At 41.5% G+C, this 22007-nt stretch overlaps 1 protein-coding gene across 3 annotated transcripts in view; it reads right to left on the bottom strand.

Annotated features, from left to right (window-relative positions):
* Nucleotides 1-889: 889 nt before the first annotated feature.
* The window catches only part of ift80 (intraflagellar transport 80 homolog (Chlamydomonas)), a 55720-nt gene continuing 34602 nt past the window's right edge, over nt 890-22007 (bottom strand). For 2 of the 3 annotated variants that reach the window (XM_086261762.1, XM_086261764.1), the window contains 7 exons: nt 8374-8509; nt 8085-8232; nt 6279-6450; nt 3961-4050; nt 3623-3795; nt 3272-3395; nt 890-1488 (listed from right to left, as the gene is read on the bottom strand). In XM_086261762.1, the coding sequence (XP_086117888.1) occupies nt 1378-1488; nt 3272-3395; nt 3623-3795; nt 3961-4050; nt 6279-6450; nt 8085-8232; nt 8374-8509 (954 nt within the window). In that variant the 3' untranslated portion in view covers nt 890-1377. The remainder of the gene's footprint in view (nt 1489-3271; nt 3396-3622; nt 3796-3960; nt 4051-6278; nt 6451-8084; nt 8233-8373; nt 8510-22007) is intronic. The other variant, XM_086261763.1, reaches the window with a different exon arrangement.

The following is a 22007-nucleotide window of genomic DNA, read 5'->3' as shown; positions in this document are numbered from 1 at the left end:
ATGTTGCTGTTTATTGTGTGTGGCCACTCCCAGTAATGGATGTGAAACGTGGTCATCCAGTTCCACCATTTAGCTGTTTTCTCACATCTATATGGTTTGAGGTGAAGGAGTTGTTTGGATAAAGCGTGCTTGACGCCAAGCACATGATGCTCACTTGCTTTGTGTTAAATTACAGGAAAATCGTCACTACTCTTGTATTATGTGGAATTTGAACACGGAAGATGTTCAGTGAACCCAACTAGCTTTAACCTCAATGACTAATTAATGATTTATTTTGTCTGCTCTTAAAAATACATTAGTTCAGATAGATAGTTGGTGGAAAGACAGAAATAAAAAAAGGCTTTTAGAAGTGAAGTGACCAAAACTACAGGAAAACTGCTAAGAAAAAAAAATAAGCAGCAAGAGATACCCAACCCAAGAGAGAGATTTTCCTACTGTTTTCTGTGATGTGTGTCTGTTGCCACTCACTGTTTCATCTTGTTCACTTTCTACCATATCCATCTGCATCTTCATGACATAGTATAGGAGTCCTTTCTGAAGAGCCCTGAGAAAGATGTTCATCCTCCTGGACCACTAGTGGAGATGAATAGGCTATTACCCTCTGCTGATGTAGTGGCCCTCTGCCAACCAGGGGGTGGAGCTCCGTGGCAAGCGGTCTGTTTCACACCTCAGCAGCGGAGGAAATACAAGAACAATTTAAAAAGAGAAGCCCTGCATTATTTTAAGACTGTGAAAACACGCATGCACACAGAAATACCTTCAGGGTGCATGTGCAAAGCTTAAAATAAATCTCAGACCTCAAAGACAGTCCCTGATCCTTGTATAAAACCAGTAAAGTGTCACGACACAAAGGGGAAAACAAAGAAACAGGACATTTTGGATCAATACATACAGTATGGTTCACATGCTTTATTAATGGACATTCTCGCATTTCCACAAGGCAACACTATAAATGTGTAAACTATAAAAATATATTTTAATGTAAAAAAACAAACTGAAACATGACAAAAATAACACTTATACAAATTTACAGATGAACGCGTATACCTATTTAACTGTTAATGAAAACAGATTAACTTTAAACTTGATTCACTCAAAATCAGTCACTACAACAGGAAGGCCACAGGTCTGTTGGTCAGAAATACAGACAGCCTTAAAAAACTGTTATCAGCCACCCACAGTAACAGTAACATAAGCGATTTTGTTTAAAGCTTTATATGTAACTTGACAAGACTATGTGTGTAGTGTAAGTCAGGCATCACAGACATCACAAAATCTCAAAATTGTTCAGTTTTGGTTTTTACATGAAGGTAATCGTACTTGCTGTACTTATTGTGGACATGACCCTCTTAAAAAAATAAAAAACATTTTTAAAAATCAACGGCGTGAGGCCACGCTGCTCCTCACAGAGGTGTTAGCAGCTCGCTCTCTCTCTTTAGACAACTCCATCTCTATCTTTGCTTGGATTTTTTCCCAGTCCACTTCAACCTGGAAGACACAGTAAGATGAGATGAAATGAGAAAGTAAGAAACACTATTTTAACTGATAAACAGTTCCGGGAAGCATTTGGTAATGGGAGTTATCCCCCATTAAAAGAGAAGGAAAACAAGTTATAGTAAGCGTCTTAAAACACTGGCTTTCAAATGTTAGCCTCGGATACGCTAAGAAAGACGCTGCTAGATCGTCTGTAAATCCCTCCAAACTGTAAGGCTGGCTGAGCTCGGGTAGTAGAAAGCAACTTGTAATGCATTAGAGTAGGTTCTTTCTGTTTAAGAGTAATTAGTGTAAGTACTGCAAACACTTTTAAAATTAGAAATGTTTACTGAACAATTTACAGGAGTTGGGAAGGTCGTGTAGGATGATAATGGTGCTTTTTAACCTCCAGTGGTGATCACATGGGTTGAAGTCACATGCACACATTTTTCCTTGCAGTCTGGCTGAAATCCTACCTACTGCTGAGTTTTTCGGGGTCAGCTGTTTACATGGGATATGATTTAGTACGGTCTGGTTATTGTATGCGCCAACACTATAAACTGGAAGAGTTTTAGATGTGTAAAAAAAACCCAAAACAACTCTCTTATCTCTTTGGCACATGTTTGATCATCCTATTAAAGATGGATATTTACCATCTGTACAGTCCAGTAGTTTCCATTATTGTGTCGCTCTCAATTTTTTAAGAGTTGGATTAAAAACAAACTGTCCACAGAAGATCAGTTCATCTTGGAAGCTAGCATTTTTGGGAAGAGTAGACACTGTTAGGTCCATAATTTCTTGGAAAAGGACACTATTTTTATAGTTTTGCCTCACTATACTACCACAGTGGATTTTAAATAAAACTATATGTAATTGAAGTTCAGACTTTCAGCTTTAATTCAAGGGGTTAACAAATAAGTTTGGTGTTAACAGTTTATTCATCAGTTTATTATAAATTACAGCCATTTTTACAGATGGTCCCCATTTTTTAGAGGCTCAAAATTAACTGATCAGACTAACATGATTTTACATATTATGTTATTTTAAGCATTTTTAATACTTGCATGAAGAGTCTTGAGAGAGGGACTGCACTTTGATTCAGCTTCAGATGTTATGCCTGCCTCATTTGTAATGAAATATCAGGGAAACAGGCCTCGTCTAACTGCTCGTCTGTCTAAATTAACTCTGAGCCTCTGACAATGGGGCCAAACTCCACTGTGGTTGTGAACAGAGGCAAAACAAAAACTGTACATATATATACCTAAACATTTTTGGCATGACGGCAAGTGTAGAAAGAACAAAGTCAAACGGTAATCAGAATGGATTTTTCTTTCCTTTAACCAGTTTACAAGAAGGTTTTAACCATCTCAACCATCTTTTAAAACCAACAGAGTCTCTGTGATTCTTTTTGTTATATGGAACTTTTTTTATTGTATTTGTACTTTGAGACTATAATTATAATATTAGGCATTGTTGCAGTGATAAGCACTCCAGTAACACTACTGCAAGCAATATTTGGGATTAAATAGGTCAGGTGCAGCTAGAGATTTGCCTCCTTTTGCAGTTTAATGCTGTAGGCTTTTCTGATTGGATGGTAAACAGAAATGCTAAGGTAACATAGTTTTTCCCTAAACCAACTTTTTTTAAGGCCACTTAGAGTGTATTAGCAGAGCAAACAAAGTTGATAACCCATGGGAAATAATTAGAAATAGACACCATCCACAGCTAAAAATGTTTCCAGTGTGTTGCTGACCAAGTCAGTTTATACAGTGCAGCAAGACAGGCCACCATAACGTACCCCTTCAGAGTACTGCAGGAATCTCTTATTGGTCTCCTTCCTGCCAAATTTCTGTAGGAACTTCTCCCTATAGGCCAGCACAGTGTCCACATGGGTCTTGTGTTTAACTGCCAGCTCCAATGCCCTGGACACAAGATGACATGATGCAGACAGACATGCATCCTCTGTGAACAAATATGCTTCACCTTAACTCTTTAAAACCTAAGTTTAGACTACCTCCATAAAACAAAATCCTTACACAGCCAAAAATACAAAAAATACATACATGAATAAAAATCTCCCAAAACTGCTTATACTGTCTCTTTACTAGCTGTACATTTCCAACATGAACACATATATACAGAATTATACCTTTCCCAGTTATAAAGGTCAATGTTGACTTGTATGGCCTGGTAGATGAGACCAGCTTGTAAGAAAGCAGCCTCAGCTTCCTGGACCTGACCACTGAACAGCAGCATGTGGGCCAACGATGACTCCTTAGATGGCTGCTCCCTTAGAAAGTTGATGTATTGAACTCTAGGTAACTGAAAGAGGTGAAGCAGCAGATATGCAAAGAGAGAAGCTAGAAATACAGTATCTCTTTTCACTGACAGATTCACTGAAGTTTCACTGAATTTTCTTTTTTATGGTTTTCTGGTGGTTTACAACACTTGTGTTTAGCTGAACTAGCCAATAAGCAGTGCTCTTACCTCTCCAATGGCAGCATAAGCCATCTCTGCAGTAGTCAGCTCTCTGTTTGCCATTGCCATGCCAGCGAGACATGCCCACAAAGATTGGTCCTAGGGATAAAGGGAACAACAGCAGAGAGCATCTTTTAATGAAACCATTTTTTTTCTTTAATTAATATCGACCTATGGCATAAAAAAGGCACCTAACTCAAGGGAGGAAACGGTGTGGTGTTTACACCCTTTGCTATCAGCAGCCTGTAATAATAACACATAATTTGTTCCGTTTTCTGTTGCTGAATCTATGAAAAATGCCAAAGATAACACAATTTGGCAAACATAAAATAGTATAATTGCACCACCAAAGTGAATCCCAAAGAGCTATTAGCCAAAAACTTGGCATCTCTGCAGAGTGTGCTTTAGAAAAAAAAAAGGAAACTGGACAAGTGGAGGACAAAATAACTTGCAGGCCTAAAAAAAACCATCTACAGCAGATGAGCAACATCTGAAAATATCTGAAAGAGTCTGGAAAGCTTATTGGCAGCAGCTTAATTATTCATCATAACAATGCCAATGCAATAAAAACACACTGGGATAGAAAAACACAGATGAAACACTATCAGTCATGGATTGGTCTCTTTAAAGCCAGACATCAACATTACTGAAGCAGCGTGGGATCATCTAGATAGACGATAAAATAAAAGGCAGCCAACAGCCAAAGAAGAGCTTTGAATGTCCTTCAAGAAGCCTGAAGAACTATTCCTGAAGACTAGACAAGAAAGTTTGACCAAGAGTGTCAAAGAATAAAGTGGTCATACCACATACTGACTTTTAAGCTGGTTAGAATTGCAAAAACTCCCTTTAATCCTGCATTTTCATGCACCTTTGCACATGTTTCAATGAATCACTGCACTGCATTTCCAATTTTCCCAACAAAATATAAAGAAGTGGTGGTGGTGGTGGGGGGGGACTTTTGCCTAGTACTGTATGTTGTAAATCTCATCTTGGTGGACATAAACCAAGTAACAGCTGAGCTGTTACTTACTTAGTTTTAGAAACCAATTGCTATGGAGAGATGAAGTAAAAATTCAGTCCTTTGGCCACATTCACAAATGACATATTTAGCAAAAAAGCACTTAATGAAAAGCGGATGTATCAGTGGGCATAAGGATAGAGTACGACTGTATCTTCAATGCATTCTGGTACACTTTACTCATACTTTAACCAAGTCTTTAAACATGCATGACACACACAAAAACAGGAGGTATTTGCAGTACAAAACAACTATAAATGTAAACAAATGTGTCGCCACTTTATTTCCTGCAGCTGGATTAATTAAAATTTGACCACAAATGGGCCAGCAGTTGAGCAAACTGAACTCCAGAGTCACCACTCTGTAATCTCCTGCGTTTTTCAGTATCCATCACTAAGAAAAACAGCTCCAATTAGAAACCACTCCTGCAAACAACAAATATCATCGGCAGGACTTGCCAGAGATCGTAAACATGACAACACAACTTCACGTGAAACAATTTCACGTGAAATAAACCTTTTTTTGCCTACTTAATTGTTAGGTTATAAACTTTAGTCACTGTATGTTAGGTCTGTGCTTCTTGCCTTAATTTATAACATGTTTCTGTTGACTCCTGTCAGGTGAGCACTTACTGACAACAACTGTGGTTCTGGGAAAAGCCACCAAACGCTTACCAGAAGCCGAGAGGATGGGGTCAAGGAAAAAGCTCTTAAAACTGGTGCCTCTCTCCATCCCTTTTGTTCCAACCACCCTTTGCTACTTGTTGTCCGTTTCTCCAAGCTTGTGGTTATTGCATCATTGCCTAAGCAAAGACACAGTCTCACACTGTGCTCAGTGTGTGTGAGTAATATGTTTGGAAAATCCACACATGCATGCAGCAGAGTGTGTATTTATGAGTGAGGTCTGGGGGGTTAATCTGGTAAATGGAGTCACCAGGCTAATTGAAGCTAATTAAAGCCTGCTGGTCAGGTCCCATAAACCTGTCTACTACTTTCTGGTTCAGACATATTATCCATGCACACACGTGACATACGCCATGGGAAGCTGAACTGTACCAGAGCCCCAAGACTGGAGGATATTTAACACTACCACAAAACTGCTAACATAAATACAACGTGAAAGAAATGTAGTAATCAATGCGAAAGCTTAATGCTCACTATGGCTTTGCTTGTACAGCTAATGCAAGGACATACACAGTTCTACAAACACTGAGACCAATTGTACAATGATGTCACATCACTTACATTAAGCACATATAGAAATCACTGACACAAGTAGAAAAGAGTAAAAGACATTTCCAGTATCTTACTTTTGCATAGCAGCAGAGGCGCAGTGCATCCTCCCAGCGCGCAGAGATGCTGTATTCATGCAGGAGGGCAGGAAAGGGTAGTACACTGCTGTACACCAATGAACCATCTCCTTGGCGTAATGTCACTTTGGTGCCAATGTAGTTTAGAACTTGGGGTGCACGTCTGAATTCACTTTGCAAAGACACACACAGTTTGTTACAGTAAATACTGCATTGACAGAGGGCAGAGGGAAAAAATGAGTTTGTTATGCATAAATAACATATAAATGATTCCTGACGCTGCTTCGACAGACTCATTAATAGTGCAGATTTTACCAGTTTCCTCTACAAGCACGGCATATGTAAACCTGATAAAATGGCCCAACAGCCATGGTACCACTGTAACCTGTACTGTTCTTAGGGTGTCCTGCTTCCTGTAGAACACCATCATTGGTCATTTTTTTAGATACACCTTGCTAGTGCTGGGTTAGGTCCCATTTTGCTTTCAGATCTGCTTAATTCTTCATGGCACAGATTCAAAGGTGCTGGAAACATTCTTCTGAGATTTTGGTACATGTTGACATGATAGTATCTGACACATCTCAGTAGCTTTTAAAATACTCAGCCTGCCTGGCACCAGCAACCATGCCACATTCAGAGTCACTTAAACCACTTTTCTCCCCATTCTCAATGCTAAGCTTGAACTTCAGCTGGTCACCTTGACCATGTCTAAATATGTAAATGCACTGGGTTGCTGCCACGTGACTGGCCAATTTGACATTCGTGTTAATCAGCAGTTGAACAGGTATATCTAATAAAGTGGCTGGTGTATATCCAACAAACCTAAAGAGAAACTTTCAGAAATTTGCAGTTTCTGATGATTTATTAGCTTTTGCCACTTAGACTTTGGTGTTCCTCAAATTTCTGCCTGCTTGAGCACTAAACAGCAATAATAAAACCAGTGAGTGAGTCCAAAATGTGCACAAAAAGTTTACAACCAAGTGTTCAGATTAGTGTAGCAGACACAAGTATAGTTTACAATTGCCTGTACTGACAGTGCAGGCACTCTGCCTTCAATGCTGGCTAACGCTGAGGAGTTCTGGCCAGAAAGCTTTGCACAGTCTGATAGATGTTGGCCATATGCATTTTGCTTTGGAGAATGAGTTAAAAGGTACAGAAAAGCTGCCTCCATTTCTGCTCTTAGTTCATATTTGACATCTTTTCCAGAAACCTCTCAGATGAAAATGCAAGGGCACTGAGAGGTTCTCTTATATACTTCTATCTACTCTGGCCAACTTTAAACTTGAATATAACCTTTTGCTGCTTTTGTAATAGGAACTTACTCGCCATTCTGGTGAATGGTATCAGCTGTTACATGCTAAAGTCACCAATTAATTCTCATCCCCATTTCTTGTACTGCATAATACCTCTCTGTCAGAACCTCTAGAATCTCCCCACGTAAGGTGGTTTTTAGAGTTGGTGCTTTGACGCACCAGACATGGTTAAATTGGCAACTGAGTATTAACAGGATCATTTTACAGAAGTGTCAAGTCCTCATAAGGAGGTTGGAGGATTGGTGGTGTGACATCTATTAGAATTAACAGCCAGGAGATGCTGGTTCACATCCTACTGGAACCTTAATTTTGTTTTCCTTTTACATCCACTTGCATCTACCTGTAACAACAATAACCTTTCTTTTTGAAAAACAACTCATTGGCCTATGACCAATCACTCTCACTAATGCATTACCCAGTGTGTCAAAGCATAGACACTAATTGTTTATTAATTAGTCACACCAGGGGCTTTGCGAAAGCCCAGGGAAATTACCTGCCATCTTTTATGCACAGTGTCTTCGGTAATAATTCCTTGTCAGTGAAGACAACACTTGGGTAGTACCACACTGTCAGCTGGTTGTCTTGGATTCCACACAGGATGTTAGCAGCATCATTCCAGGCCATACTATGAACCATGCTACCTAAAAGATAGAAGATGCATGCAGCTATTACAGTAATCTAACCTTAGTTGCACGCACACACACACACACACACGCACACACACACACAAAACAAAGAAAGTCATCACCGATCTTGTTAAGTGCATTCCCTCCATGTCTCACCAATTTTGCAGATTTTGGGTTCTCGTCCAAGATGACGCACGGTGGTCAAATAAAGGTCACGGTTCTTGTCTATCAGGGCAATTTTCCTGTCAGTAGATGGGCCACACTGATCCAAAGCTATCTCCAACACCTCCTGCTACATGGAAATGCACACACACATACACACAAACAAGTAAATAGGTAAGTGGGAATAGGAAAGGACAAAAGATCAGGAAAAGAAAGGAAGAGGGAGAGGCAGTTTATACCGTGACCCAACAGTCTTTCTGCCAAATGTGTGTGCTTGTAGAGTGAGAGAGAGAGAGAGAGAGAGAGAGAGAGAGAGAGAGAGAGAGAGAGTGAGTGTGTGTGTGTGTGTGTGTGTGTGTGTGTGTGTGTGTGTGTGTGTGTGTGTGTGTGTGTGTGTGTGTGTGAGAGAGAGTGAGTGAGAGAGCGAGAGAACCTGTGTCTGTGTGTGTTTCTGGCCAGAATTAGCTGGCTTTGGTCCAGTATCTTGGAGCTGCATCGTGCTGGCAGACAAAGCCATGCTGACAAACAGTGACTACTGCTACTTCTACTTCTTTTCCCTCTTTTCTAATTCTTTTCTTCTTTTTTCTCTCTCTCACTCTCACTTTGATTCCAAACCCCATCTTCTATTTTTTTTTCTTTTGTCTTTATTGTCTCTAATCTTTTGGGATTTTCTATATTTTCTAAATCAGACTGTCCAAAACTAAAATTTCAACAAACTGTGTGTATGTATAGATGGAAATTAGCAATTAGAATCATCACTGAATTTCACTAAAGCTTGAAGGTTGCAAGAAAAAAGTCAACCTCCTCAGCAGGTGATCCTAAGGTTGCGGAAAATAAGGAGTGTAGATGGATATCGCCAGCCTAAATTATCAACATGATCGATATTTCAGGGAAAAATGCTTTTAACACAGCCCCATTTCAACAATTACAGCAATGAAAAAAAAAAATGCCAGGACAAAGATTTACAGTCAGCAGTTTCAAACTTTTTTTCTTTTCCTTTTGGTCAATGACTTTCACAGGGTCAGGGTGTATGTGTAATGTAACCTGTTATTCCACAAAATAATCTATCAAACTACACTGTAAAATGCTATTTAGCAAGACCCGTTAGCACACCTCTACTCATGGAAAACAATAGCATTCAAAGTTCTAGATAAAGTGATCACTGCAGCATTTATATTAAAATTAATTTGGCCTAATCACAGTAATCACTAGCTGAGGTAAGTCTGCAAATTCTCCCTGCTGATGAGCTATAGATCGTAACTTTTGATGAGGAAGCTAAAAGAGGCTGCTATCCTGGCTAAAAACCATATAATGGTACAAATACAGTTGTGGTCAGAAGTTTCCATACACTCATCCTGGACACAAACGTCCGAGTAGTTTTGATCTTATGATTTCTTTGAAATGTTCTTTTTCCAGAGCAGAATGATTAAACAGCATGCATCTTTAATGGCTTTAAAACACTAGAATTGGGTGAACAAGTCTGAATTTATTTTGGATTTTCTCTAATCCACACAGGACAAAAAACATGCATACAGGCTCAAATACATAGATCCAGTGGGGCAAAAAAGTATTTAGTCAGCCACCAATTTTGCAAGTTCTCCGACTTAAAAAGTTGAGAGAGGCCTGTAATTTTTTATCATATCATCCTCTATTGTGTTGTATATTTCATTGTTTTTCTTTACACTACCTGTTTTGACCTGTCTCCCTGATGTGATGTTTGTGTATTGTATGTATGGTCGGGAGAGGTCCAATTTTGCTGCAGGCAACTGCAAGTGACAAATAAAGGCTTCACCATCATCATCATCATCATAGGTATACCTCAACTGTGAGAGACAAAATGAGGAGGGAAAAAATTTCAGAAAATCACATTGTGTGATTTTTAAAGAATTTCTTTGCAAATCAGACAATGTGATTTTCTGGATTTTCTTTCCTCATTTTGTTTCTCACAGTTGAGGTATACCTATGATGAAAATTACAGGCCTCTCTCATCTTTTTAAGTGGGAGAACTTGCACAATTGATGGCTGACTAAATACTTTTTTGCGCCACTGTGTAGCCCCAGTAATGTTAAATGTCCGTTAACTAGTTACACCTTCATCAGATATTGTTGGTAGCCATTAACAAGCTTCTAACAACTGGTCAGATTCCCGGGTGTTCCATCAGTATAAAGTTCATGGTAGGCTTGAATCTGGGTTGTTTCTGAACATCCCAACTAATTTCCTCTCATCTGAGGGTGACGCTTGTGGTCTTCTACCAGACCTCGTTAAAGACGTGAGACATCAGAATAACTTGTGAGTAAGTACAACTATTTGTAATAATGACATTGGAATCTGCAGTTGTTTAGAAATGGCTACAAAGAATCTTCCCAAATTGTGTAAATCTGCAATTATCCTTCTTAGACCTTCATTGAATTCCTTGGACCTTCCAATTCTTTTGAGTATTGGTCAGTCCAATGAATGCTGTCAAACAAATTATTTTAATGCTGACAAAGAGAAACTACCAGACATAATAGGCCTCGATAGATAGATCAAGTTAAAATACATTGTAGAACTTTTCACAGCACTTAATAAACAATTTAAGTGAGTGTATGTATACATTTGAGCCTCTATGTATACTTGACCATGTGTATTAGAGAAAATCCTAAATAATGTCAATAAAGTTGTATGCTTTACAATCATCGCATTCTGGAAAAAGAACACTTCAAAGAAATCATTAAAAGCCCCGAATTACCATGACTTTTATGCCCATGATGAGTGTATGGAAACTTCCAACCACAACTGTTTGTCACCAAGGTCGCAGCAGCACTGACAAGGACACATAAATTTCACTATATCCCTTTTTGATCAGATCATGCACTAAATTCTGCCCCTTTAACATGATAAGGCCATGTTTTAAAAAAAAGGTATTTATTGTTACTAAGTGTGACGGCCAGTGGGCTGGCCTTGTGTTTTGCTTTTTCTTTTACCCGTTTCTTGCAGGTAGGTGGAGCTGACCCAATTATTGATGCAGCACACCTGAGAGGCCAGTCCCAGTGTATATAAAGACACCTTGATTGAACCAGTGGTGGCTGGCTTTGACGCTCTCTCTGGCACGTGTCATGTTCATTAGGAAGTTTCAGTTATGGCTGTTATGTCCTTTAAATTGTGTTTAAGTTGCTTTACCTTATTTTCATTAAATATGTCTTACAGTCTTTAAAAACCTGTGTGTGGTCTCCCATTTGTTTGTCACTTCCTATGAGCCGGGTTGTGACAAATGGCGGCTCGTCCGGGATCGTCTGTGCAATTATCCTGGTTTGGTAAGCTTTCTAACATTTGATTGAGAGCTGGTCTGTTTGCAGCTGCTTGTCTAGTTGTGTCTTGGCTAGGACTTGCCTTGTAGGCAATTATTGAGTTGATTGCTGATCAGTTTGGTTATTTGTGGTGCTTTGATATTCTGGGTCTGCTGTGTATTGTGTTTGGGAGGCCATTTGGTTAGGCAGATTGAGTGGAGGCAGTCATGTTAATACTGTTGTTTGCTGTAGACTTAAGTTTACTGGAGTTAGTGTTGATGTGCTGTCTTGTGTCAACTTTGGAGCGTATGAGCTGTGTTGATTATTGAATCATTAAAATCAGTGCTTTCCCTGTTAGGTTGAAGGAGTGTTTCTCTCGAGAATCATTCACTGAAATTTCTGTTGCGGTGAACACGGTTAGAGCAGTTGTCTCGGGAGCACGTCCCCAGGATTGAGGGGGTCGCTGTTTGTGCAGTTGCCTTTCTCTTTCTGGCGGTTTTTAGTGCATAAGTACCCACCGTAAGTAACTGCATGAAGACTAGGCTTTAGTTAAGTAGATTTTGGTTAGGCAGTTAGTGGGAAAGTGCTGTTTTCAATTGCATGTCGAGAATCAATACTTTGCTGTTATGGCTACTGTTGATGCTTTTGTTCAGTCTCCATCGGAGGAACTCTTGAATAGTTGTACTAAAGAACAACTCTTGAAACTTGCTGAACATTATGATGTCGACGTTGGAGATAAACGGTTGAAAGATGAGATTAAAGGAGTGTTGAAGGCTGCATTAGTAAAGAAAGGCGTGTTGCCAGGTAAAATGAAAACCTTAGCGGCTGAGGTTGATCAGTCTGTGGTCTCAACTGCCGTTGCTTTGTCTTTTGAGCAGCAAAAGGAGTTGTTACTCTTACAAATGGAAAGAGACAAGCTGAGCATTGAGAAAGACTGTGTAAGGCATTCTTTAGAAAAGGAAAAGTTGGAGCTAGAGCAGTATCAGCTAGACCTAATCAGGGCGGGCAAGTTATCAGGTGGTGTTGAGGCTAAAGAGTCTTCTCCACAAGGAGTTGAAACTTTTGATGTCGTGCATAATTTGCGCTTGGTGCCGAAATTTGATGAAAGAGAGCCAGATGCCTTTTTCTCCCTTTTTGAACGCATTGCCGAATTGAGAGGATGGCCAGAAGCTGACTGTGTGATTATGTTAGTCTGTTTTGACTGGAAAGGCTCAGGAAGCTTATTCAGCACTCAGTGCAGTTGATTGTTGGAGTTTTGCTACTGTTAAAGATGCAGTTCTGAAGGCGTATGAGTTGGTACCAGAAGCTTACCGTCAACGTTTCAGATCATGGAGGAAGTCTGATAAGCAGTCGCATATAGAGTTTGTGAGGGATTTAACTAAACACTTCAACAGATGGTGTTCGGCACTGAGAGTGACAACTTTTCAGGATTTATGTGAGTTGATGGTATTGGAGCAGTTTAAAGAGTGTGTTCCTCCTGTGGTTGCCACTTATATTGCTGAACGGGAAGTGACAACCGTTTCTGACGCTGCTAAATTGGCAGATGAATATATCTTGGCACATAAGAGGCAGGTTGGTAGAAACTGTTTTTCAGTTGGTGCTCCCGCTAGAGCTTTTGGTCAAACTAAGTTTATGTCATCGGACCCTGCGAAGGCCATTGGTGGTGTGAAGCCCAGTAAGTTTGGTCAAGCATGCAACTACTGCCATGGCGATGGACACTGGAAAGCAGAATGTCCCTTGTTGAAAAGCAAGTTGGCGCGTACAGGCAAACAGGTTAAGCCTGTGGCTCTTACAATTCCTGCACGGGAAACTTCAGTACTCTCTTGGGAGACGCCAGTTTCGCCCAAGTCTGACTTGGAGAGCTATTCGGGGTTTGAGGATTTTGCGTCCGATGGGTTTGTATCACTCCCGGGTGATGTTCATAAAGTTCCTGTAAAGATTTTGCGTGACACAGGAGCGAAGGATTCTTTTATCTTAGCTTCCGTGTTGCCATTTTCACAGGTTACTGATACTGGTGAGTGTGTGCTTGTTCAAGGCATGGGTTTAACCACTATCTGTGCTCCATTGCATAAAGTCAGGCTGTCATGCAGTTTTGTGGATGATATCATCTGCCTTGGTGTTCGTCCTGCTTTGCCACTTGAGGGCGTACATGTGATTTTGGGGAATGATTGGGCTGAAAATCGAGTCTGGGCTGACAATTCTTTACCTGTTAAATCTAGAGTTCTGAATGAGTCCCATGAGTGTGAACAGGGTTTTTCTGACTTTGCAGCTTGTGCTGTTACAAGGGCTGCAGCTAAAAGGGATGCAGAGCCTGTAACTCAAGCAGAAGAGTGTCAGGTTGAACCAGATTTGATTGTTCCTGAACATTTGTCAATTTCCCAGCAAGAGTTAATTCAGGCACAGCGTGCTGATGCTTCACTGACTGAGCTGTTTCACAAAGTGCAACCTAGTGATGACGCTAGAAGTGCAGCCTCTGGTTATTTTCTGCAGAAGGAGGTACTAGTCCGTAGGTGGATTCCGCAAGGGTTGGACTGTGTTGGGAGTCCAGTTATCCAGATTGTGGTTCCAACTAAATACCGTGACGAGGTGTTGAAGTGTTCTCATGACAAATATGGGCATTTGGGAGTGACGAAGACTTATAATTACATCTTGCGCTACTTCTTTTGGCCACGTCTTAAGCGTGATGTTTCAGCTTACATTAAGACCTGCCATACTTGCCAAATTGTAGGTAAGCCAAATCAGTCTATTAAACCTGCTCCACTTTGTCCCATCCCTGCTGTGAGTAACCCATTTGAACATTTGATCATTGACTGTGTGGGCCCGCTTCCTAGATCAAAATCTGGTTCGGAGTATCTGTTAACTGTAATCTGCCAGGTTACGCTTTATCCTGCTGCATATCCGTTGCGTACCATCACAGCTAAGTCTGTGGGAGTGACCAGGGATCAAACTTTTCGTCACATCTATTTGCACAAGTTCTTAAGCTGTTGAATATTGTACATGATAAAGCCTCTCCTTATCATCCAAAGAGCCAAGGTGCTTTAGAGCGCTTCCATCAAACACTGAAGTCCTTGTTACGTGCCTATTGCACCGAAATGAGGAGTGACTGGGAGGAAGGTTTACCGTGGCTTCTGTTGGCAGCGTGTGAAGTGTGCCAGGAGAGTACTGGGTTTAGCCCAAATGACTTGGTCTTTGGCCACAAAGTTCGGGGACCGTTGACAGTGCTGTGCGATAAGTGGTTGTCAGGTGAACCACCAGTGAACTTGATAGATTATGTTAATGGTTTTCGGCACAGACTGTATGTGGCAGGTCAGTTGGCCAAACAGAAGATGAAATATTTTTATGACCGGCGTTCTGAAGAGCAGCAGTTTAGTAGGGTGACCAGGTTTTAGCTTTACTGCCAATTGCAGGGTCACCGTTCCAGGCACGGTTTGCTGGGCCTTACACCGTGGTACAGAAACTGTGTGAACAGAATTATCTGATTGCTACCCCAGATCGCCGGAAAAGAAATCAACTTTGCCATGTTAATTTGTTGAAACCATATCATGTTCGTCCTTTATCCGTCGGTCTGTCAGGCTCTCTCATTTCTCTTTCCGCATCGAGTCCAGGGTTGACTGCTTGTACAATAGCACAGTAAGTTTGTGGGGGGGAGGATGTGGCAGCACCTGATGATCCTTTATTGCTTGGTCGTCTGAAGAATTCAGAAACTCTTCAGAACTTGGATGTGCTGTTGGGCCATTTGCCTGCTGACAAATGTGCAGAACTGTCTGCATTAATTAAAAGGTATTGTTACATTCCCCTGAGGGGTCTAGGCGGTGAGGGGGAAGTAACAAAAAGTGTCCAGGTCAGAAAAAGGAGTCAGGGAGGCAAAACGGTTCAATTAAAGAGTTTTATTAAAGTAGCTCAACTAAAAGAGATGGACAAGCCGCTATCACCATTTAAGAAAACAAACAAAACTCAGGCGTTGGTCGATAAAGTAAAACGTAAGCCAAAAAAGAGAGCAGCTCACTAGCTGAAAACCACCAAGAACACAGCTCACTAGCTGAAACCACAACAACCACTCAGCTCACAAGCTGTAACCACACTACTGGCACTCTGGCCCAGAGCTCACCTTTCCTTGGGCTTAAATACTTTTAATTACTGATGTGAGTCAGCTGTGTAACAGGGAAAGGTGGCACCTCAGGCAGAAGGTGGTGGGACACGCCCACACAGGCACCTTCAGGAGGAGGCCCTGCTAGGGCCGTAACACCCCCTCCCATAAATACAAACCCATGGTTTGTCAAATTACGATAACCAAAACAACTAATCAAGTCCGTAACCATCGCATCAACAAATTGCAGGCTTTCCACCTACCAAACCCCATAGCAACGGTTAGGCATTTCCTGCGGCAGCTGCCAATCCCATCTCAGTGGGTTCACAACATTTCCAGAGAGTGGCCCCAGACCCTCGAAACAGTGTCCCATGTGATAGCCAGGGCTTCGAACCATCACATGTGGAGAACCCAGCAGGCAGCTAGCAGGCTTTACTGAAACACAGACATGTTTGTTAGCAAGGGGTGCAGGTCTGAGTGGTGGTTTTAAACATGAACTTTCTCCCCGCAAATCATTTTGAGGACCGGAGAAATGGTCAACCAGCGGCAGCTCAGGGTTAGTTGGCCTCTTACACTGACTACATGACACTACTGAGCAATTATGCTCCAAGTGTAGCCTTTTACTAGGCCGGGCAACCTTGTCGGTTTGAGAACCGCGACTGACTTTTCTCAAAGCAGGCCCTTTTTGCGTTGAGTGGGCTTTCTGTTTGAGTGCCAGTTTGACACAATTGGCAACCACATGGCCAGGCTTGTGACAGAAGAAACACAGTTTGGGCCTAGATCTTAAAACCATAACTGCATTTGCTTTGTTAGCTGGCCCACTCTTACCTGTCCAGAATGCGCTATGGTGCAGATGGATATCCTGTCCTACAGCACTTGCTTTATGAGTCAGCTTAAACTCATCTGCCAGGGTGGCAGCTTGCTGTAAAGTTGTAGCCCTCTGTTCACTTAAATAAAGAGCAATACACTCAGGAACAGAGTTTTTAAAATCCTCCACAAGCATGAGCTCACGTAACGACCCCAAACTGTTAACCTGGCTTGCAGAGCACCACCTACCAAAAAGCTTTGCCTTCTCCCGAGCAAAGTCAAGGTAGGACTGACCCTGTGCCAACTCCAAACCTCGAAAATTCTGCCTATAGGCCTCAGGCACAAGTTCATAGGCTTGGAGGACGGCACTTTTAATCTTTTCATAAACTAGGCTGTCCTGCCTAGACAGACCAGAGCAAGCTTCCTGAGCCTTACCTGTGAATTTACACAGCAACATCACCCCCCACACGTCTTCAGGCCACTGTAATGCAGTTGCTATGCTTTCAAACACACTGAAGAAGCTCTCAACACTGGATTCACAGAAAACGGAAACCAGGTGGATGTTATTGCCCACAAACGAGCTTCTAGACACCTGTGCACTGATAGCTGTATCATCCATTTCGGGGGCGGAGAAGGCTTAGCAAACACACCCTAATTAAGACACTACCACACCCGTCTGCCAACTCACTCAGCGACTACTGAACAAGTAACAGAAAACTACACAACTTACTTTAACTGACCAACTTACCTCTTGACACACACACACACACACACACACCTTACCCAGTTCCTAAGCACAACAACCTTTACCTACCTATCTTCTGGAGCGTGCTGGGCTCGAGGCAACTTTAAAGGCAGAACTTCAGCGACCGGAGCCCTGAATTGCCTACCCCCAACAGGGAACTAATCCCCGCCCAGGATTACTCCGAAAATAAAAAAGGCAAAACAACAAAAGAGTGCCCGAAGGAAGAACTTACTAAGCTCAGCTGGACACTCACCTAACTTAACTGGGAAGTTGAATCTCTAAAGGTGAACAAAGCAAGATAATCAAAAACCAATTCCAACTCAAAACTCCCCTTTCAACAATCCCAGACGAGCCCCCACCCTTGTTACGTTCCCCTGAGGGGTCTAGGCAGTGAGGGGGAAGTAACAAAAAAGTGTCCATGTCAGAAAAAGGAGTCAGGGAGGCAAAACGGTTCAATTAAAGAGTTTTATTAAAGTAGCTCAACTAAAAGAGACGGACAAGTCGCTATCACCATTTAAGAAAACAAACAAAACTCAGGCGTTGGTTGATAAAGTAAAACGTAAGCCAAAAAAGAAAGAGCAGCTCACTAGCTGAAAACCACCAAGAACACAGCTCACTAGCTGAAACCACAACAACCACTCAGCTCACAAGCTGTAACCACACTACTGGCACTCTGGCCCAGAGCTCACCTTTCCTTGGGCTTAAATACTTTTAATTACTGATGTGAGTCAGCTGTGTAACAGGGAAAGGTGGCACCTCAGGCAGAAGGTGGTGGGACACGCCCACACAGGCACCTTCAGGAGGAGGCCCTGCTAGGGCCGTAACAGTATCCAACCTTGTTTAGAGACACACCTTCTAAAACAACTTTGATAGAGCATGATATTGATGTGGGTGATGCAAAACCAATCCGGCAGAGGTCCTACAGGGTCTCTGAGGAAAAGAGGAAAATAATTGATAAGGAAGTTCATTACATGTTGGACAACAACATTGCAGTGCCGTCGTCATCAAGCTGGGCTTCCCCTTGTTTGTTGGTCATAAAAGCTTTACTGTGCTCAGAACTTGTGCTCTTAGTACCTCGTCTGGATCAGCCCTTCAAGCTGTATGTGGATGCAAGCCACATTGGTGCAAGTGCTGTTCTAGTCCAAGCTGGCAAGCAAGGTACTGAACATCCAGTTAGTTTCTATTCCAAGAAGTTCAACTCCCATCAGCTGAATTATTCAGTCATTGAAAAGGAAGCTTTGGAATTAATTTTGGTCTTGTGGCATTTCAGAGTATATTTGGATTCTGCTCGGACAATAGCTAGGTTTCATTTGACGTAGACGTGACGTCGACGTAAAGCGTGAAATTTGACTGGCGGTCGGAAGTGAAAAAGATAAGCGCAGACACACAGACAGACAGTACGCAAAATGCCTATGTCCTGTTGTGTTTACGGATGCTCCAGTAGGTCGACCAGAGAAACTGATAAACGGTATTTTAGGGTACCAAAAATAGCCCAACGAAGAGGAGAAAAATGGAAAATTCTAACCGAAAAACGTAGGAAAAAATGGATTTTAAATTTACGTTTACAGTCGGGAGGAGCAGAGTCTGCCAATGCCCGTGTCTGCAGCGACCACTTCGTCAGAGGTAATGTTATGTTTGCAAACGAACTTATTAGCATTAGGTTGTCGTTAAATTCTCGTTTACTTAGTGCTTTTAAGTTAGTAGTCTAATATTGACTTGATTGGGACTATAGGCTGCCCAAGTGCTTTGGATGACGAAGAGTCGGAGGACTGGGCTCCGACGGTCAATCTCGGCTACGAACGAAAACCCAGATCGGAATCAGTTCTCAAACGAGAGAAAAGAATGAAGCTTAAGGCAGAACAGCATCGATGTGCAGAGGCGATTTTGGATATGCAACAGACGGCTGAGAGCCCGGATTTGAGCCTAGTGACAGTGGAGAACCCCGAACTGCAGCTTCCAGCTGAGAATCCACAACCAGAAGACTTCAGTGTGAATGAGACATTCACTTATCCAGGTAAGATATTGTGCTGAGATGTAAAACAAACAAGAATCATGTCAAAGAGAAAAAGATGCCATTATCTGTAATGATTATGGTCCAAGTTACATATTACATGTTTGTGATTTTTTAATCACAGAGTAAATCCATACCATTTTATTCAGAAAAAAAGAAAAAGTGGCACTTATTACCGTCAGGCACACACCACAGGTTTTTGTACACTGCTATGGTTCTTATATTGCCAGATTCCAGACAGTCTCCTTTCACAGATAAGTAAAGATATCCGTAATGTAAGGTTTCTGTGGTGAGAAACATATAAATATATTTTTTGTATATACCCTCTATCTGAAAAATGCATCTGAGTGTCATGAGGGATCTAAGGCAATCACACAAATTCTTAGCTGATGAATTCTTAGCTAAAAGAAAACACTCTCTCCCCACTACTACTGAAGTACACCTGCAAAATGCTAGCAGTGCCCTATGCGTATATGTGTGTGTGTGTGTGTGTGTGTGTGTGTGTGTGTTCTCATTGCAATAACATCGTACTTAATTAGGCTACTAACCCTGCCATACAATTGCAATGAGCTGCAATCACTTCTCCATCCTCCTTTGCAATTACCCAAGTCTTCAGAGGTGTCTCGTTAGACCGCTGAGAATGGTTTACCTTGAAACAAACAACTGTCACTCTAACGAAGTCCTAAGGATGTGGCATGTTTGTTGACGTTAAAGCCGCTACCGCTAACTGTTAGCGTGTTTAAGATAAAGCAATATAAGAACAAACACTCACCCTTGCAAACACCAAACTGTATCCATCACGGAGACGTTTTGTTCCAAGGTTGTGGACCCACCCGCTGACAAAAAAATTGTACGCCTCCAGACTCTTGAAAGCTTTCATTTGCTGCCTAGTGTAGTAAGAAGTCTGGAGGACCAAGTAGTTGGTGATATCCACAGCCTCGATAGTAGGCAAATCCTTTACTTCTGTGGTGTATTCGGACATTTTCAAAGAATACGGATCACGTCCGATATATTTTTTAACTATCTGTTTATATCTCTCCCGAGAAACGGGGTCTAAAGTTGCACAATAGCTGCTCTCCTGACTCTCCACAGTGTCCTCCATGTTTACTTCCGCCCTCCACTCAAAAATCGCGCTGCCTCCGCACGTCATCAGAACCACGTGACCGCAACCCAACTATTGAGGTATTTTCTGACCATAACCCTCTCACCTTCTTGAACTCATTGCAGAACCCAAATCAGAGGCTCATGCGGTGGGCTCTCTTTTTGAAGCCTTACAATTTGGATATCCAGCACATTAAGGGCAAAGATAATGTCTTGGCAGATGCTTTGTCCCGTGCCCCTTTGTAACCAGCAGCTTCACGCCTCATATGCTTTGAAGTATGTCCTCTTCAGTATTGTTTTCCTTCCTCTTAAATTGCTCCTAGGTACCAAGGTTGCTGAGGTTGGAGTTGAGCTGAAGATGACTTTTGAGCATACAAAAGGTGTTGAAAGTGAGGTTGCATGTGTGTGTGTATATGTTATGGATTTAATATATGCATGTTCTTCTAGTTGCATATTCATAATGTAAATGTGTTGCCAATTCAGGGTGAGACCCTGTTCTATGGGGGGAAGTGTGACAGCCAGTGGGCTGGTCTTGTGTTTTGCTTTTTCTTTTACCCGTTTCTTGCAGGTAGGTGGAGCTGACCCAATTATTGATGCAGCACACCTGAGAGGCCAGTCCCAGTGTATATAAAGACACCTTGACTGAACCAGTGGTGGCTGGCTTTGACGCTCTCTCTGGCACTTGTCATGTTCATTAGGAAGTTTCAGTTATGGCTGTTATATCCTTTAAATTGTGTTTAAGTTGCTTTACCTTATTTTCATTAAATATGTCTCACAGTCTTTAAAAGCCTGTGTGTGGTCTCCCATTTGTTTGTCACTTCCTATGAGCCGGGTTGTGACATAAGCTGTAACTGAACAATTCATGCACATGGAGACAGTTTATCTTATTAATAGGAAGATTTCTTTTTCATGTAACTTCATCTTCTGCTGCTCAAGATAATAGGAGGTTTTGCTGGCAATACAAAATTAAAGACAGAGCATTTTAGGTGTAAATTCAGAAGGCTCATATCACTACTTATAATTCAGTTCAGTTCACAGAAAGAAAACATATCTTGAAGGAAGACGTGATGAACAACATGGATGTATTAACATACATATTGCTCTTGTGGCATTATTTTCTGTATGAGGATTAATGCTATGAAAATACTTTATAATCAGTATTTGTCATCATTTTATAATAAGCATCTGTAAAAAGAGGGAAAACCCCAATAATTAGGCAATTCCCTGTGAGCAAGCATTTGGCAACAGTGGGGAGGAAGAACTTCCTTTTGAGAGGAAACCTCCAGCTGAACCCAACTCAGAAATGGGCAGCCATCTACCGTGGCCAGATCGAGGGTGAGGAGAAAGAAAATAATGAAAAGTGGAGCAGAGAGAGAGAGGCCAAAACAGAAACTACATGGGAAGGAAGACAAAACTTCAAGATATGCAGTAGTGGCATGTAAATGAATCAGAAGTTAAAAAAAAAAACATGTTCCCATGTGAACATTAAAGTAATGATCTAATTAAAAACAATTGCAATTAGTGTTATTACTGTTATTGCTACAGCAAAAGGCTTCAGTTTGATGAAGCATGCATAAACAAAAAATACACTGTAACAAAAAATAATTTCCC

The sequence above is a fragment of the Aulonocara sp. 'chitande type north' Nkhata Bay genome, linkage group LG14 (genome assembly GCF_057382095.1).
Source record: "Aulonocara sp. 'chitande type north' Nkhata Bay isolate Kocher_YH1m ecotype deep benthic linkage group LG14, A_spYH_male_GT1.1, whole genome shotgun sequence".
Classification (NCBI taxonomy): Eukaryota; Metazoa; Chordata; class Actinopteri; order Cichliformes; family Cichlidae; genus Aulonocara; species Aulonocara sp. 'chitande type north' Nkhata Bay.
This window is presented reverse-complemented; position numbering and strand designations above follow the sequence as displayed.